Raw genomic sequence first — 20,149 nt, forward strand, 5'->3', positions numbered from 1 at the left:
CCTGAAGTCTATACCTCCCAGCAATAGTGCAGAGCACTCCCCTTGGATGTCAAAGGAGGTGAAGTGGAGGACCTGGACTTCTACTCCCATCTGCCAGTGTGAAGCAGCATCCACCTTCCCTTACCAAAGCAATGTCAGCGAGACCTGCTGCAACAGAAGACCGAAAGCAACAGCCAGAGTCTCAAAACCTGACACCGCAATGTGCAGGTTTCTATCAAAAATCACTCTTCATACTAGGAATCAGGAAACTTAGCTTAAAAAGGAAAAATAAAAATGATCAATAGAGTCCAACACCAGGATGACAAGATGTTAGAATTATCTGGCAAGAATGTTTAAATAGCCATCATAAAAATACTTCAATAAGTAATACTTCAATGAACTTTTGTAGCAAATGAAAAAGTAGAAAATTCTCAGCAAAGAGGTAGAAGATATAAAGAGCCAAATGGAAGTTTCTTAACTGAAAAATATCATAAAACCCAGTCAATGGACTCAAGAGCAGAATGAAAATATCAGTGGGGTAAAAATATCAGTGAACTTTATAATAGAATAATAGATATCATCCAATCTGAAAAACAGTCTGAAAAAAAAAAAAAAAACCTGAAGCATCTCAGGCAACTCCGGCTATATCTTAAGATCTTACATTCATGTCATCAGAAACTTTAAGAGGAGGAAAAAGAGAGTAAAGCACAAAATGGATTAGAAGAAATAAAGCCTAAAATTTTTCCAAATTTGACAAAAGGCAAAAACCTACAGATGCAAGAAACTAAGCCAACCTCCAAAAGGAGAAATCCAAAGAAATCCACACCAAGATATACCAGGACAATTTTCTGAAAACTAAAGCTAATTAGAAAAAAAAAATCCTGAAAGGAGTAAGAGAGAAATGACAACTTACCATAGAAGGTAACAAGTTAAATGATGGCAGATTTGTCACCATAATCCTAGAAGCCAATAGGATGGGCCACAACATTATTCAAGTGCTGAAAGAAAAGCCCTCTGAAAACATCCTTCAGAAAAGAATGATAAAAAAGATATTCTCAGGTGAAGAAAAGTCACAGGGAGCTGCCACCAGCAGACCCACCCTGAAAGAATAAATAAAAAGAGTCCTCTGGACACAAATGCAATGATGAAATAAAGAATATTAGAATATTAGGAGAAAAAATAACAATTAAAATATGAATAATATAAATACATCTTCTTCTCTTCTGAGGTTTATAAATTGTGTTTCATAGTTGAGGCAAAAGTATAGCACCTGAAATGGTTCTCAATATATGTACAGAAAAATGTTAAGATGTTTGTATTAAAATGGGGTACAGTAAAAGGGATAAGGTTTCTGCATTTAAACTGATAAAAATACCAACAATAGTGCACTGTGATAAGTTATTCGTATATCTTATATTATCTAGAGCAACTACTTAAAAACTCTATTCAAAGAGATATGCTCAAAAATACTGTAGATAAATCAAACTGGAATCCTAAAACATTCAACCCCAAGGGTAGGCAGAAAAAAGAAAACAGAGAAACAGAAACAAAAATGTAAGCATAAGCCCTAAATAACAGAGATTACAATAAATAGAAATGGCCTAAATACATCAATTAGAAGGCAGAGATTGGCAGAATAGATGAAAAAGCATGACCAAACTGCATGAAACTTTGCACAAGAAACCCATTTCCAATGTAAAGATGCAGGTTAGAGGGAAAGCAAAGAGTTTCAAAAGCTACATAGTTGTTCACAATTAGCTTTATTCATAATAGAAGAGCCCCAAACTGGAAACAACTGAAATGTCCATTAGGCTGAGTGAAAAGGGGAAATCTTAAAGAGTCAATACAGTATGGTGCTATTTCTATAACATTCTCAAATGGCAAAATCATGGGGATGGAAATGAACTGGGTGTAGAATGAGAGAGGTCTTTGTACAACTGACTAGTTCCATATCTTGATTGCTGTGAAACCACATGAATCTACAAATATGAACACAATTATATAGAACTCAGCACACAGTGTTTCAATGTCAATCTTCTGATTTTACAATTGTGCTATAATTGAATAAGATTTAACTATTGGGAGAAACCAGGTACATGTGACATTTTGCTGTACCTTCTTTGCAACTTCTTATGAATCTTTATTTCAAAATTTAAAAGTTTTTTTTAAAAAATCAGTAGCAAACTAAAGAAAAATTCTCTTCATTTTTCTATTTCTATCTCCTGAGTACTCAGAAATAAAGCATCTAATAATAAGTTAATACAGTTTTAAAGCAAAGTTAAGCTTCAGACCTAAAATTGTATGTTAGATATTTTTACATATCATTCCGTTGCTCTAAAAAGTTGTGAAAATACTCAAAATAAATTTTTTCCAGATAAATAAACCCATGAAATACTGTTCAAACACTATTATTCCACTAATAATTAAATTGGGAAAAAATATGATAGTACAGTGCTACCAAAATCATAAAACCCAGTCACTTGAAAGGTTCCACCACATAAATCTCGCAGGCATCTCTGCCACCTGTTCTCTTTTTTAAAATTTTTTTATTTGTTCTTTTCAGATGTACATGATAGTAGAATGTATTTTGACATATCATACATATATGGACTTCCCATTTTTGTAGTTGTACATGATGTGGACTTACACTAAACATGTATTCATATATGAACATAGGAAAGTTGGGTCTGATTCATTCTACTATCTTTCCTATTCCCATCCTCCCTCTCTTCCCTTCATTCTCCCTTGTCTAATCCAGTGAATCTCTATTCTTCTCTCCTCCTCACTTATTTTGAGTTAGCATCCACATGTCAGAGAGAACATTCAGCCTTTGGTATTTGGGGATGGGCTTATTGCACTTAACATGATAGTCTTCAGCTCCATCCATATACCAGCAAATGCCACAATTTCATTCTTCTTTAGGCTGAGTAATATTTAATTGTGTATATCTGCCACATTTTTTATCCCACTGATCTGTTGATAGATACGTGGGTTGGTTCCATAACTTGGCTATTGAGCTGCTATGAACATTGATGTGGTTGTGGCACTATAGTATGTTGATTTTAAATCCTTCAGGTAGAAACTGAGGAGTGGGATAACTGGGTCAAATGGTGGTTTAATTCCAAGTTTTCTAAGAAATTTCCATACTGCTTTTCAGAGTGGTTGTACCATTTTGCAGTCCCACTAGCAATTTATGAGTGTACCTTTTCCCCTACATCCTTGCCAACATTTATTTTTGCTTGTAGCCTTGATAATTGCCATTCTGACTGGAGTGAGATGAAATTTCAGTGTACTTTTAATTTGCATTTATCCAACTGATAGAGATGTTGAACATTTTTTTCATATATTTGTTGATCAATTGTATTTCTTCTTCTGTGAAGTATCTGTTCAGTTCCTTTGCCCATTTATTAATTGGGTTACTTTGTATTTTTGTTGTTAATTTTTTTGAGTTCTCTATATATCCTGGAGATTAATGCTCTATCTGAGGTACAGTCTACTCCTGCTCTCTGACTTTGTCATGGTTTATTTTGGTGTTAAGATTGTAGCAAAAGTATTTCTTTAACAGTTTTTCAGCACATATATCCATTTCCAATGAACTTTATTCAAGCTTCTTATCAAAAAATACCACAGCTACCATCCATTACGTATGATATTTTGCATAGTCAATTTATCTTTTTGTACATAGTCAGTCAGAATTATTTTCAGCCTAGGTTTATGTAAAGTCAAAGTGGAATCAAAATAGGAAAATTTCTTTAATATTAGATGACCACTTAGGGAGTTCTTATATTTCCTTACAGCTATCTTTGTGTAGTATTATAATAAAGATTACATTAAAGACAGGTTAATTCCAAATCTGACATGTTCTTGGGTTATGTACCCACTCTAATGATTTTAAGGTTGGGGGCAAAACTGTGTTGATCATACTTCACTTGGACAAGCCAAATGACCTTTCCTTTCTACCTTCCAGCAGTAATTTAAAACTTCTAAAATACTAAGGCCATTAGATATATTTCTACTTTAATAGTGATATAATGTGTTTTTATTTATATATCAATTAATATACGTTTTAAGTTTGGTTATTGGAAAACTATGGATCAAAATTATTATTGATATGAATCTACATCACTGTATACTATGTAGTGTTTTTTTACCTTTTTTATTGATGCATTATAATTATACTTAATAGTGGGATTCAATATGCCATATTCATTCATGCATGTAACATAATGTGATCAATCTCATTCCCCATACTTTAGTTTTATCCAATCTACAACAAAGCAATTGATGATGATGATGGCAAACCAAGAATAAATTATAAGTAGAGCAAGAGTTTCAATCATTGAAAGCTTTCCAGGTTGCAGAAAATTCAATTTTTTCCATGTGGATATATGTAGTAGGCATTCCTCTGAGTTGTCAAGTGTTGAAATGGCAATTGCACTTCCTGGTAGAATAATGAGACCTCATTCAGTAGAATTTAGGAAAGTCCTAATCTTTGGTTAAGAATATAATATTTTCATGGCACTAATAATTCACCTAAGAAGACGCCAATAATTTTAGCACTTGGTGTTATATAAAAATTATAATCACCACTCACAGCCAACAAAAGTGTTGTAGTCTAGGTTTTGTGTACAGCCCACCATGAGGACTCCCATGAGAAACAGGCCTTGAGCCTTACCTGCAAGAAGTATCCATGACTCATGGGACTCTTGCTCCTCATAGTGTGTATTCAGTATCGCCGTGTGCTACTTAATGACAGGAATACATTCTGAGTAATGCGTCATTAGGAGATTTTTGTCATTGCATGGACATCATAGAGGGTGCTTACACAAATTTAGAGGATATTGGGCAATCACTCAACATGGTCCCTTGATGCAATGAAGAGTTGCAGTCAATGCGAGATCTGAGGCTGCTTCCAATGCAGCACAGCATACTGTGTACAGTAAACTATTTTTTTTTTGTAAGTAGAAGAAGCATATTTTAAAATAATGATAAAATGTACAGCATAGTACATAAACCAGCAACAGCTGTTTATTATATTATACATAATTGTATGTAATATAATTTATAAGGCTAACAATGGAGTAGGTCTTTTACACTAGCATCATCAAAACACATGAGGAACACTCTGTGCTCTGACATTTCGAAGGCAGCAATGTCACTAGGCAATAGACCTTTTCAGCTCCAATATAATCTTGCAGGACCACCATCACACATTCAGTGCATCATTGGCTGAAATCTCCTTTTTTGCAGCACATGGCTTTATTTGCCATTCATGGAGCCCTTGCTGGACCTGTGGAGGCAGATTCCCTCTCTAACCCTCATCCCAAAAGCCTTCTTCCTCTGTCCTGCACAGCCCCTTTCCCAGAAGGCTCTGTCCAGGCCAAAGGCAGAGAGACACTTCACAGAAGAAGAAATACAATGGATCAACAAATATATGAAAAAGTGTTGAACATCTCTAGCAATTAGAGAAATGTAAATCAAAACTACACTAGATTTCATCTCACTCCTGTCAGAATGGCAATCATCAAGAATACAGGCAACAATAAAAGTTGGCAAGGATGTGGGGGAAAAGTACACTCATACATTGCAAGTGGGACTGCAAACTGGTGCAACCACTATGGAAAGCAGTATGGAGATTCCTCAGAAAACATGTAATGGAACCACCATTTGACCCAGCTATACCACTCCTCAGTTTATACCAAAAGGACTTAAAATCAGCATACTACAGTAATACAGCCACATCAATGTTTATAGCAGCTCAATTCACAATAACTAAACTATGCAACCAACCTCGGTGTCCTTCAATAGATGAATGGATAAAGAAAACGTGGAATATATATATTTTTCCAATGGAATATTACTCAGCTTTAAAGAAGAATGAAATTATGGCATTTGCCAGTAAATGGATGGAGTTGGAGAATATCATGCTGAGTGAAATAAGCTAATCCCAAAAAACCAAAGACCAAATGTTTTCTGTAATATACAGATGCTAATTCACAATAAGGAGGGGGGCACTAGAGAAGAATAGTATTACCTTAGATTAGGTAGAGGGAAGTGATGGGAGGGGAGGGGATGTAGGTATAAGACAGATAGTAGAGTGAAACAGACAATACTGTATGTATATATGTGACTGTGTGACCAATATGATTCTGCAACATGTACACTCAGAAAAATGAGAAATTATATCCCATCTATGTAGGATATATCCAAGTGCATAAATGCATTCTATTGTCATGTATAACTAACTAAAACAAATTTAAAAATTAAAAAAGATAAACCATGTGCAATGGCCACAGGATAGCCAGATTGCCAAAAAATTAACAAATGATGGGGCTGGGGATGTGGCTCAAGTGGTAGCTCACTCACCTGGCGTGCACGCGGCATTGGTTTCGATCCTCAGCACCACATAAAAATAAAGATGTTGTGTCCGCCGAAAACTAAAAAATAAATATTAAAAAACTCTCTCTCTCCCTCTCTCTCTCTCTCTCTCTCTCTCTCTCTCTCTCTTTAAAAAAAAATTAACAAATGAGTGGGCAGTGGAAAAATAAAGGTCACCCACTGCTCTATCAAAAAGTTAAGTAATGAAAAGAAGGCAAAAGCTGTCTTCATGCAGAAAGTGTTTCATAGTTATAGATAAGACATATTTTAGGGGAAAACATGCATATAGAGAAAGGAACATTGATCAAGAGTAAAGAAGAAATGAAAGAGGCAAGAAAAGGGGAATATGATTCATTAAACATACCAGCCACAGTGGTCCATGCCTATAATCCCAGGGACTCAGGAGGCTGAGGCAGGAGGATCACAAGTTCAAAACCAGCCTCAGCAATATAGTAAGGCTATAAGCAACTTAGCAAGAACCTGTCTCAAAAATAAAATATTAAAAGGGGAGGTGGGGCTGGGGATGTTGCTCAGTGGTTGGGTTCAATCCCCAGTATCAAATAAAAATAATAGTAATAATAATTCATGAATCATGGCCCTGAAGGAATCATAAGGAATCAAATCAATGGTACAAATAAAGAAGTTGGTAGCAAAAGAAAGAAACAACCTTACCTGTGAGATGCCAGAGGAGAAGGAAAGTGAAAAGATAGAAAGATACAGGAACATGAATGATTTTCAGTCTTTTTTTTTTCCCTGATTCTGAAAATGATCCAATCAATTTCTGGAACACATAAAGGCATACAGAAGAAAATAGCTATCATTATTAATAACCATAAAATGTAAAACATTTGACTTTTAACATTATTACAAATATCCTTCCAGTCTTTTTTTATACATTTTTGAGATTATGAACTATTTCAAACACTATTACTTTATTGAGTCAAATTCATCAATTTTTATGGTTCCTTTATTTTGAATTGCTATTGAAAAGATGTTCCTCTTTCTGCAATTTCAAGAGAATTCCACATTTTCTCTTAGCACATTCATGATTTTTCCATTTTTCATGACAATGTTTGATCAATTTAGAATTTAAGCATAGGAACAAAATAGTGAAGCTTCACGTAGCTACACTGTTGCATTAGATCTTAATTTTAAGGTTAACTATACTTTATTAAGGTTTAATTTTTATACAATAAAATGCATCAATTGAAAGTACACAGTCCTGTGAGGTTTGAAGCCCACCCGCACTCCTATAATCATCACACAGATCAAAGCAGAATAGAAGGTCAAGATGTAGAACATCAGCCTTCAACCTTCCTTCATGCTCTTTCCAGTCAACCCACCTGCCGCACTGTTCTGATGCCCAACACTGCAGACAAGTCTTCCTGCCTTTGAGGTTGGTGTAAGCGAAGACCACACTGTTTGTATTTCCTGTGCCTGGCTTCTCTAGCTCAGTACATTCCTGAGATTCTTCCATGCTGTTGTGAGCAGCAGTGGCTCATTCTTTATTGTTGTTGAGTACTAGTCCACACTAAATAAATATGTCACAGCTTGTTGATCCACTGTCCTGTTTATAAGCATTTGGGTTAGCTCCATGTTGGTGCTATTAAGAATGTAGTTGCCATAAGAATTCTTGTATGAGTCTTTGGGGTAAGAATATACTCATTACTTTTGGCCAGATACCTGGGAATGAAATTGCTGGGTCCTGGGAAGAGTCCTCTGTTGTCAGGTGTGTGTGTTCAGATAGATAGATAGAAAATGTATATATATTATATATAAATATTTATAAATTTAGTCCTTGCTTTTACTTCTAAAGAGATTAAAACTCTCAATATAAATATACTGAGAAGCTCAGAAGAGATTTAAATCAATTTTTATATAATAACTTTATTATATTCTATGTTAATATAGAGAGAAAGAATACTTTCACCCAATCTATGCCTTGCCTTTTTGCTTTCTTAGCTACTCATTTTGACCAGCAAAAGTTTTTCATTTTGATGACGTCCAATCTGTTTTTAACAGTGTCCTCCATATGCTAAGAAATCTTTGCCTAGTGCAAGGTTATAAATATAGTCTTCTATACTTTCTTATAAAAACTTTAAACTTGCAAACTTCACACATAAGTGATCCATCTCGAATTAGAAGAATTATTAAATACTGGTGAGGTCGAGATCAAGATGTGATTTTTCCTATGCGATCAATCACCTATTTGATTCAGCAACATTTGTTGAAAAGGCTTTCTCATTCTCATGGACTTGCTTTGAGAACTTGTCAAAAATCAACTCACCCAATGTATACACACCTAGAATCCCAGCTACTCAGAAGGCTAAAGCTGGAGGATCAACAAGTTTGAGGTCAAGGCAAATGAGACCCTGTCTCAAAATTTTTAAAATAAAATAAAATAAAAAGGACTGGGAATGTCACTCAGTGGTAGACACTTGCCTAACTTGCCCTAGGCTCATTCTCACTGCCAAAAAAAAAAAAAAAAAAAAATCCACTAGACCCTATATTCTTTCTCTTTGATCTATTTGCCAATATTTATGTCTATATCACACTGTCTTAATTATAGTAACATTATAGTAATTGCATGAATTTATGCACAAGCAATACATTTGTTACCAAACTTTGATTTTTCCCAAACATTTTGATTGTTGACGACCTTTTATTTTTCTCTAATGTGAAAGGTGTAAAATAAAATAATACCTCCGTATAGTTTAAATTCACATCTTCCTTCCTACAAGTGACATTAAGCACTATTTCTTATTTTAAGTGTCTTTTGTATTTTCTTTCTGGTCACTCTCTGTAATATCATTGCAAATATTCTTTCCCGGGTTTTCATCTTGTGTTCTAATTTTATCGATTGTGTTCAATCAATATTATTTTATGTAGTCACATTTGTCCAGTTTTTATGATTTCTTACTTTTGAGTCAATTTTGAAAAGTCTGACTGCAAAATTATAAAATAATTATCCTGTGTTTTCTCTGAACACATTCATTTTTTCACATCTGAGTCTTGGATCCACCTGGAATTTGTCCTGCTATGAGGCATGAGGTGTTATTCCTACATTCCCTGCACCCTGGAGAGTGGTGTGGAATCATCCCCAGAACACAGATGAAGGTCTACATTTTCCCCTTTGTTTATAAGTGTTCTGTTTATCACATACTAAATCCCAACCTGTTTGGGAGTCTTTTTCTAGACTTCTAAGTCTATTCTTTTGGTCTGGTCTGCCCAACAATTTATGCATCAATATCGTACTATCTTAGTTATCGAAGTTTCAAAATATATGTTAATATTTTGAAAGGACTATTTTTTCAGAATTTTCCTAATTATTCATATTTTTCAGTTTTCCTCATAAAATTTCAGAATGATCTTGTCTAGTTGAAAAAAAATGACATCTATTTTGGGAAGATCTTAATACATTATTGAGACTGAAGTTAACATAGAGACAATTGATATTTTTATAATGATGAATACTGTATTTCCATTTTAGAACATGATGTATCTTTCCATTTATTCTAGGTTTCTGTCCTTCAGTCTATGTTAACATAGTATTTACATAAATCTTATACCTTTCTAACTAAATTTATTCCTACATATTTCATATGTGTGGATGCTATTGAAAATTAGGGGGCTACATGGCAAAGAGGAAATAAAGTTGCTAATCAGTGGACAACAGAGGAAGATTGGACTGGACTATCTGGGTGGCCCCATGTGGTCACAGGGGTCCTTAAATGTGTAAGAGGGAAGCAGAAGTGTCTGAATGATGTGATGTGAGAAGGACTGGAGGAGTCCTGACTGGCTTTGGAGATGGAAGTGGGTCACAAGCCAAAGATGTTGTGTACAGTTTCCATCACTGTCCAAAAAAACACTGGAGATAAACAGTTCATAAGAAGGAAAAGCCTATTTTTGGCTCATGGTTTCAGTCTATGGTCAACCGGCTCCATTGCTTTGGGACCCACGGTGAGGTAGTACATCGTGGTGGGAGAATCTGGCCGAGGAAACTACTTGTCTCATAGCAGCCAGGAGGCAAAGAAAGAGGGAGAGGATGAGGCTGGGTCCCAATATCCTTTCCAATGGATGCCCCCAGTGACCTAGCTTTTTCTCAGGAGGCCCCACCTCTTACAGGTGCCATCTTGAGTCACTATTGGAAAGGCCTTCTGACTGCATATTCATAAAATAATTATCTTGCATTTTCTCTGAACACATTTATGATTCATTTTTTTCGTATCTGAATCACCTCCCACTAGCACCAAAGGCTGACCTTTGGAAGACACCTGTCTGAACCCCAGCAGACATGGGCAGCCTCTAGAAGCTGAAAAAGACAAGAGAAGGATTCTCCCCTCCAGCCCCCATAAAGGTTCAGAATCAAGTAACTTTTTAAAGAAAATACTCAGAAAGAACACGTATACCTCCCTACAGATCATATTTAAACATCAAACATAAACCAGCAGCAGTGATAATTGTAAGATAATGGTATACCCCAGCAAACACTGAGCACTAAAAGTGCTATAAAGTGTGGGCTTTGGATAATCAAAAAGTAATTAGTCTCTTCCAAGAAATATCTTGTTAACATTCAAACTCTACCTAGAAAGCTAAAACACTAATTTGCCAACGACCTTTAAAAAGAGCCTGATTTAAAGGCTGGCCATGTCACTCAGTGATCAAGTGCTTGCTTGGTATGTGCGAGTCTCTGGGTTCAATCCCCAGCACTGAAAGAAAAGAAAAAATTGAAAAGCCTATCTAAGACTAACATTTTAATCCATGTTTACCATGTCCTAACAATGAAAGTGGAAAAATCAGCTGGACAGAACAAGATAAAATCCTATTTTCTAAGTTCACTGATTATTATTAGATATTCATAGTTTCCCTTTTTCTGCTGAAGAAAGGAAAAGAAGGAAGGACTTCTTCCCGGTCAATTCCAGGGGGTGAGGTCAACGAGGATTTAATGAACCTAATATACTCACACCTGCTTAATAATGGATGCTGTGAGGACTGTGACGACAGTTCCTTTTGAAGATACAATGTGAAGCTCTGGATCCAATGACACGTAGTATTTGCGATGGGTAATAACTTAGTAACCGCCTAAATGCACCATTTTATGAGACAAGTAACTCTTCTCAGGCAAGTAAAAAGCAGACTAATGAGGTGTTCCTATGGGATTTGATATAAACATTAGAAAGCAAAACATCCCACCTATTGTGACACCACCTCTAGGGAAGGCTATATAAGCACTTCAAAGAGGAGACAGCCAACAGCTTGGGATTTAGACTCAGTCGAGGGTGCTTGAGCCAGTGACCACAGACTAGGAGACCAACTGAAGCTGGATACACGCTGTGGATACCGAGGGATCTAGAACAACTACTTCTTCTTCAACCCCACCCCAAAACTGCTCTGGGATTACAAATTTTAGGACCATGTCTGCTAACAACAGCTGCCAATCAACTGGCCACGTACCAAGAACTCCCCAGAGCCAGGTCTGCCAATCCACTCATCGCCTTTGTCGCACCCCCATCTACCTCATAAGCAACTTCTGTGTCCATCCGTCTCTGGATGACTGCAGCTGGATGGGTGAAGGTATCAACAGTAATGAGAAGGAGACCATGCAGATCTTGAACGACCGCCTTGCTAACTTCCTGGAAAAGGTGCGAATGCTGGAACGAGAGAACGCTGAACTGGAGTGTAGAATCCAGGAAGAGTGTGACAAAGAGCTCCCTGTCCTGTGTCCTAATTACCTGTCCTACTACACCACCATCGAGGAGCTCCAGCAGAAGGTAAGATCCAGCCATCTGTTTAACCAAGTTGTGAATCGACGGTCTCCAAGCAATGGCTATTTGCTAAGCCTTAGCGGTTTTAGTTCTTTTTATGCTGAAAAAAAAAAAGTTTATTGAAGAATAAGAAAAGCTCTTGAGTTAATTGTCAACTTGAGTTAACATTCGGATTTTAGAGTTTTTCCTATTGCCAGAGATAGGCTTTACCATTATAACTAGATAGCTCAGGACCAAATCAGGTTCACAACCAGTGGTTACCATTTCTTTGATACAAATAAGAAAGCAGGGCTCTTAAAAGATAAATTTTTCCTTAGTAAGTTTCTAAACAGTTTAGTTTTTAATCCGTGTTGGAACCATTCCACCTTTTTCTCCTCTTATGCTCCTTTTATCATCTTTACATTATTCAAATCATTTGTTCCGATACCTAAGTTTCTTATTCGGAGTGATATGCTGCTGTTACTACACATCTGGGTTCATTCAGTTTTATATTTTAAATATTTTCAGAGCACCTAGACATTGTTCTAGGTTCTGAAAAAAAATGTGGGTGAACTAAAAATATCCCTCCCTTCATGGAATTCATATTCTAATGGGTTGTGGTGTGTTAGGCATATTTGGGATAGATTTTATATTTTTAACAGAAAAACATATGCAAAAGTTCTTACTTATGTAATTTTTTGCTGATCTTTTAGGAAAATAACAAAACCTCTGTTTTTCTAAAATCTCCCAAGCTTCTTGAACATAGCTCTGGAGATTTATAAAAAGTTTAACTTGCCTTCCCCTAATTCACTGAAACACACACAACCTCTTCGGTTCTTAAAAGAAGGAGATCCTGGTGTTTGTCTCATTTGTGTGTACAATTTCTTAATTCTAGATCTTGTGTACCAAGGCTGAGAATTCCAGGCTGGTCTCACAAATTGACAACACCAAACTGGCTGCAGATGACTTGAGAGCCAAGTAAGCCCACCCAGCACTGTCACAATGACAAAATTTACCCCTGAGTCGGACCTAAGCAATCCCAGTACGATTATTCCCATGTCTACTAAGCCTCCTACTCCAGAGCATGTTGGCACTAGCTCCAAAGAGACCTGAAAATTCAGTAAATAATTAAGATTGGTAACCCTCACCTGTATATGTAGGACCTACAGTTCTAACATAAGAACTATCTGATTACATGCTTAACAGCTGGTTACATGATAACAGCTTAGTAAAATAGATAATATGCTGTTATTCAGTTTAAGGTAAGAAAACTGGTGTAATGAGGAAGTTACCTATACAAAAGCATACAACCAATGGAAGACACAGCCAAAATGTAGACGCAAGTCCCTGACCCCTAACCCTAATATCTTCTTACTAACACTGCATTGCCTCTAGGGGCAGAGGAAGAAGGATAAATGCCCTCATCTCCAAGAATAGCACTGTAGCATAACTCTGGCCAACTAATTTAGGCATAATAACTAAGTATGATATGTATCAAATGATATTTATCAGATGGTTTCACTTCTAAAGAGAATAAAACTCTCCATAGAAATAGAATGAATGAGAAGCCCAGAGAAAAACATGGAAGGGAGTTCTGCCTGGCTGGATTGGCACCATCTTCTTTTTAATGCCTTTCTTTTCATGTCTGGCTTTTGAAGCTATGAAGCTGAGGTGTCCCTACGCCAGCTCGTGGAGGCCGACGCCAACAGCCTACGGAAGATCCTGGATGCACTGACCCTGAGTAAGGCTGACCTGGAGGCGCGAGTGCAGTCTCTGAAGGAGGAGCTCCTCTGCCTCAAAAACAGTCACCAAGAGGTTAGAAAAAGATCAAGAGGGTCAATACATGCTAAGCCTCTAAAATGAGCATGAGTTCCTTTGAATTGTGCTTGACAAAGGGCATTCCCATTAGATATTACTCAGGCTTTTAGCCCTGATAATACCAACTGCTTCTTCATGCACTATGGATTCAATGTATCTCAAACTCATTGGCTGCTACACAATATCTGGAGCCACTTGGATAGAAAATCCTCTGATGTTACAATTTCCCTATAATTGGTACAAGTCAAACTCGTACAAGCCCATATATGTATCATAGAGACTATGGGCTCTCGTTATCAATTCACCTCTATGTTGCTACCTCCGTTACCCATCCCTAGAATTTATCTAGATTTTTTTGAAACTCTAATCTTATTAGTCAATTCCTTTTAATTTTGCACATATTTGAATACATAGTCATGTTTGAAATAGCTGTAAATCATTTTACGGCATATGGATACTACTATAAGTCATTGATTCCTTTATTGTGGACTGTAATTTAGATCGATGCAGTTAAACTGAATTCTTGCTGTTAAAAAAAGACATCCGAAGGTCATCTATTCACCAAATAACTTCACATTCTTTTTCTTTTCATAGGATACCAACTCCTTATGGGGGCAGCTTGGGGATAGACTCAACATTGAAGTAACTGCAGCCCCTTCTGTCGACATAAACCAGATTTTACAAGAAATGAGATGTCAGTATGAGTCCATCATGGAGACAAACCGTAAAGATGTGGAACAATGGTTCAACACCCAGGTAGGCAGAGTAGAAAAGTCAAAAAGCAATAAGCTGATGTGTTTCCAAGGGCCCTTCGTGGGTCGTGTTTTCCTTCCAAAATCCCCGTGGACTTTGTGTTTCAGATGGAGGAGCTGAATCAACAAGTGGTGACCAGCTCTCAACAGCAGCAGTGCTCCCAGAAGGAAATCGCAGAACTGAGACGTACTGTGAATGCTCTGGAGGTGGAACTACAGGCCCAGCACCGAATGGTACCCAGCATGCTAACCAAGCCTAGCTCAGCAAGGATGGCAGCAGCACCTGTGTGTCTGCCACAGTGCTTCCCAAACTCTGCCCCTCGGAACAGCTCCTCTGTTGGTTAAAGGGTCTATGGCTAAGAAAGGACTTCTTAGTCAAAAAAGGGGGAAATGCTCAATTAAACAAAGGTTAAACATACTGGCTTCCCATAAGCCTTTAACAAGCTGATATACACCATAAATCTCCAAAAAGGGGGTATATGGTATTGGGTACTCCAAAACTTGTTTTACTATGGACCTTCTTTTTTTTTTTTTTTAAGTTTTTCATGGTAATAATGGAGTACACTTTGGAAAACACTAGGAAAGCATTTTATATATGCAAAGCATTTTTATAAGCTATCATATTAGAATTATAAAACAATCTTATGAGGGAGGTGGTATAATTATTATCCAACTTGACTGATGAGGTTCTAAGAGCTAAGGTGATTTTCCCAAGGAGAATCTAAAATAAATGTCCTCTCTCCTATTTGACACATTAAGACATCGAGATTGTAAGGCAGCAAGTAATCTGTCCAAAGTCACAGAAGAAATGAGTCTGACCCACAATTCAGATTCCACAGCCAATACCACTTCCGCCTCATTACAATGCTTCTCTGATGTAAGAAATTACTGAAATGACCAACTATGAAAGGTATTACAAAGACTTGGCCCTTCGCTGGTTTTGTAACCTGAAAGTCATATGATCTTAGGCAACTTGTTTAACCTCTCAAACCTCAGTTTTCTCAACTAAAAACAAAACAAAACAAAAAAACAACTGGAGTATAAATATTTGGTTACTAAAACTTAAAAATCCCACCATTATTCATAGGTTTACACAATCAAAGAACTTTACTCATCCAACTTTCAACTTCTGTTTTACATAAAGGAATTGATCCAGTGAGGGAAATGTCTATGGTTAAACATTTTTCACTACCTTTTTCAGTATAAGAACTTACTGAATGAGATCTCATGATAATGCTTTTTTTTTTTTTTTTTTTTTTTTTGTCCTGGAGATTGAACACAGGGGCATTTAACCACTGGCCACATCTCCAGCCCTTTCTATTTTTTATTTTGGGAAAGGGCCTTGCTAAGTTGCTGAGGATGGCTTTGAACTTGTGACCCTACTGCCTTAGCCTCCCAAGTCACTGGGAGGTGATGCATTTTTAATGCCTGAGTGTGCAATGAGTTGAATTTGTTTTTTTCTATTACAAGTAGCAGAATGTGGTAGGAGATTATCAGGTGGTCCAAAAATAAGAGGAAGAGAAATAAATACAAAGAGTATGTGTCGGGGGATGATAAAGGAAAACAAGCTTTAATATAATTGGTCATTTTGCTTTTAGATTTATGTGGCTAGGAGGTAATAAAAGGACTTGGAGATCCATTACCAGTATCACAAAGAAATCATTGGTTTCAATGACTTAAACAATGACCTGGGCTTAAAGGAGTCGTCATTGTAAATCCTACTTTTCTTTTCCTCCTCCCTGGTAGAGAGATTCCCAGGAATGCATCCTGACAGAGACTGAGGCCCGCTACACGACCCTGCTGGCCCAGATCCAAAGTCTGGTCCATAACCTGGAGGCTCAGCTGGCAGAGATCCGCAGTGCCCTGGAAAGACAGAACCAGGAATATGACATTCTGCTGGATATTAAGTCCCGGCTGGAGTGTGAGATTGCCACATACCGCAGCCTTCTGGAGAGCTCAGACTGCAAGTAAGTAAAATGAAAACAACTTGTATGAGAAAAAATGCTAAAATGCACAATGTATGTACTGCCACAGGTATCCAGGGGACTGCACTTTGAGCTTCTTGCTTGTGCTGGGAAGCTCTGAATGGAGACTGTCTTAAGCTGTACCCTGCGAGACTACCAATTATAACCTAGTCCAAACTTGAGGTATAGGCTGAACTGAGTTGCTCTGAAGAGCCAGTATGTAAGTTAATTCCTTTGCTTCTTAGAGTTTTAAAAATTATTAGATAAAAAGGGATTTTCCCAAAGATGTACATTGCTAGCCACTGTTACAGACTGCCACCCCCCCGCACCCACTGAGATGAATGCCTGACTTTGCCAAGTTGAAACAAGACAACCCTGGTCTCTTTGGGGAAACTCCGCCCCAGCTGAAACCCCTACTGCATCCAGCTGCTGGTTCTTAATGCCAATAACAGTATATTCACAGGTGTGTTTCAGCATCTTTTTTTTTTAAGTTGTATTTTTAAAATGATGATAAGCTAACAAACCCATTAAAAACTCACCTGAAATATGAACACTTTGAAGTCACTCAGTCCAGACGAACACAAATGCATGCTTAGATGAAACTGCAAAGGACACCAACCTGCCCCAACTCATCACATCAGTGAGCTCTGTTCACGGTGTTTTTGTTTTTTTTGGGGGGGTGGTTACTGGGCTCTTTTTATTTTTATTTTTTATTTTGAGATAGGGTCTTACTAAGTTGCTTAGGGCCTAAGTTACTAAGACTGGCTTTGAACTTGTCATCCTCATGCCTCAGCCCCACAAGCTGCTGGGATTATAGGCATGCGCTACTGCACCCAGCTCACAGCATTCTCCAAACAGGCATGTCCCCATCATGTTAGCACAATGTTAACTGATTTCATCACCTTAATATTTCAAAGTGCCTCCTGTTATCAAAGTAAGATCATGTATTACAAAAGGTGTTTACTGTTAGTTGTTTACTACTCCAATTCTCTAAAAACTATTCATTTATAGAGGCCCAGAAGGCACTTTGAAGATTCCACATCTAAAGATCCCATAGATGGGATGCAAATCACCACTAGCAATGTGACTAGCTTCCCATGAGAAAAATATCTGATTCATTTCTGTTCCTCAACTTGTTCCTTATCTGTTGATCCTTAACTGTTGATCTTGTGAGGTTAGTTCCCATTATGTCCATTCTGCAGATGAAAAGCTAAAGCTCAGGAGCGTTAACTGAGCTACCTGAGGTCACCAGCTGGTAAGTGACAGTGCTGGACTCCACCACAGTTTTTGACTCCCTTGCAGTATGAGTCCCGTGATGCTCTGACATTGGCCATATCAGAAGCTTAGTTAACATAATATTTCTCAAGCTAGGATGCTGTTTTCCAATGGATCTGACCTGATTTTTTTTTCTTCCACTGGACTACAACACAAAATGAATAAACACTTGGAAGCACCTATTTTGAGGGACAGGTTGTTGAAAACTTTGCCCACCCCCATTTTTCTTCATAGCCATCATTGCTCTTTCTCAATCATAGGTAAAACTCTGTTTTCTCCTCAGGCTTCCCTGTAACCCGTGTGCCACCCAATGCAAGCCTTCCACTTGCACATCCTCCAAGCCCAGCACCGTGGAATGCACCGCCCCGGTTTTCACATCCTCAGCCCCTAATGGGATACTCAAGCGGTACAACGTCTGTGGACCCCCGTCCCGGATACTGGTTAAAATATGCACCATCACCAAGGAGATTCAGGATGGGAAGGTCATTTCTTCTCATGAACATGTGCAGCCTTGCTTCATCCCCAGACTTGCCAAAGTCTAACGGCCCAAGGGGATGCAAAGGACCCCCATTCATGAGAGAAAGGCCAATACCTGCTCCTTCCAGAGAGGTTTAAGAACTCCCCAGGCCCTTAAGGTACTTAGTCTCTTACTACTACAGCGGGTCCCCATCACTAGATAGAGTGTCTTTTATTCCACTCCTTCCCTAAGTCGCTGCTGCCAACGTGATAATAAATTACATTTCTCTGGTAGGACATTTTGCATTCATCTGAAGGGTGGGAATGGATTAGCCAGTTCCTGGGGGAAGATGGCCTATGATGCTTGACTCCCCAGGTGTTGAACCGGCAGGTTTTTCTTTTGTTTACTCAGGCCTTATTTACTTATGTGCCTCCTTGGAGCCAGTCAGACAAGTTCCAGGATTGTTTTTGGCCATTGGCACACTAAGGTGAAAAGCTACAACCTTCCCTTCCAAGCTCCTTTTGTGGCTATAGAAAGAAGCCTATACAAAAACAGAGTAAATAAGGAAAAAAAGATCTTTGATGTTTAGTTTCCTTGAATAGATAATCACAGGTCCTGTTGAACTCTGCTGCCTCAGTTTTTTGTTTATAGGTACTGACATACTTGACCCTCCCCAGGAGATTTTTGAAGATGTCCATGTTCTCTAAAACTTTGTGAACCATTAGGCTCTTCTCCAAATATTTTCTTTGAGAATCAGAAATAGTTATGGGGAATGAATGAATCTAGAGCTATTTCTTCAAAAATAATTTTGAAGAAACTGGGTCCTTTCGTTAAATGTTTACTCTTTCTCTTTCTATTCTTTAGGGAATGGGAGTTTGATCTGATTGTTTGAGAAGGGCCATGTAGCTGGATCTCTCAAGACATAACCCCCGATGGGTGATCATGAAAAAATAGCTTAGATTCCTGCTTCAATCTATCCATCAGAGATAAATGGACTTGATATTCACAAGCTTTGCAGAAAATCAATAGTGAATCATTGCTACTTGAAAGCACCAGGGAACCCCACTGTGAGAAGGTATTATTTATGTACTAGCCAGTACCATAGCTTCTTAACAGCAGAGCTCAGAGTATGTAAATCATTCCCTGCAAAAATGAGACGTTTTTGGAGGTTTTAGCAAATAATTCCAAATCAAACATATAATGGGGAGCCCAAAGGCCTTGTGTTCTAAACTTGCCATTTCCCAACTGTGACCCTGCACAGTTTAGATTCATTTCCTAGAGAAAGAAATTGCCTACTTCACAGGGCTGTTGTGAAGAGCAAATGAAATTGTTTATGTAATACTGCTGTTTGATGAAAAGCACTAGACAAATGTGATCTTAAATAAGCTTTGCTATTAGCTACAGCTCTGGACATAATTTTATTCATTATTATCTTCTTAAAATTGTTTCTTCATGAATTATTTATCCAGTCATGATTTGAGAGTTTTAATAGTGTTTAGCTTCGGAGGGTGGGGGACAAAACAAGATGTCTTGTGATCATGCCTACAATTCTACTCAATAAAGCATTTTTTAAATTCTTAGGGTAAGTATCAGATGTCAGTTGATGCCTGGTGCCCACATCAAAGATGTTTACAGTAACTCACAGCTCAGAGATTTACTTCCTCCAGACAAGTAGCAACTCACACTAACCTAGTGGAATGCAGAATTCCCAGAATGGACTCTTTTCTATTGATGATTTCTCATCCAAATGAGCAAAGTACCTCCAGTCAGCACTTAAGTGCA

General features: G+C 37.6%; 1 protein-coding gene across 1 annotated transcript; it reads left to right on the forward strand.

Moving 5' to 3' along the window:
* The first annotated feature begins 10,270 nt into the window (after nucleotides 1-10,270).
* Krt39 (keratin 39) lies at nucleotides 10,271-18,452 on the forward strand. Its single transcript, XM_071603859.1, has 8 exons — nucleotides 10,271-10,317; nucleotides 11,678-12,128; nucleotides 12,997-13,079; nucleotides 13,760-13,916; nucleotides 14,514-14,675; nucleotides 14,780-14,905; nucleotides 16,418-16,638; nucleotides 18,194-18,452. The coding sequence occupies exons 1-8, from the start codon at nucleotides 10,271-10,273 to the stop codon at nucleotides 18,450-18,452; spliced, it is 1,506 nt and encodes a 501-aa protein (XP_071459960.1).
* The last annotated feature ends 1,697 nt before the right edge of the window (nucleotides 18,453-20,149 follow it).

Source organism: Marmota flaviventris, chromosome 17, assembly GCF_047511675.1.
Source record: "Marmota flaviventris isolate mMarFla1 chromosome 17, mMarFla1.hap1, whole genome shotgun sequence".
In the NCBI taxonomy this organism is placed as follows: Eukaryota; Metazoa; Chordata; class Mammalia; order Rodentia; family Sciuridae; genus Marmota; species Marmota flaviventris.

Bases quoted from the DNA above. Each gene is read 5' to 3' on its own strand.
- Krt39 (XM_071603859.1), top strand. From the start codon at position 10,271: ATGGTTTCAGTCTATGGTCAACCGGCTCCATTGCTTTGGGACCCACG. The intron at 13,080-13,759 runs GTAAGCCCACCC...TGGCTTTTGAAG, and splicing joins GCAGATGACTTGAGAGCCAA to CTATGAAGCTGAGGTGTCCC. The intron at 14,676-14,779 runs GTAGGCAGAGTA...TTTGTGTTTCAG, and splicing joins AACAATGGTTCAACACCCAG to ATGGAGGAGCTGAATCAACA.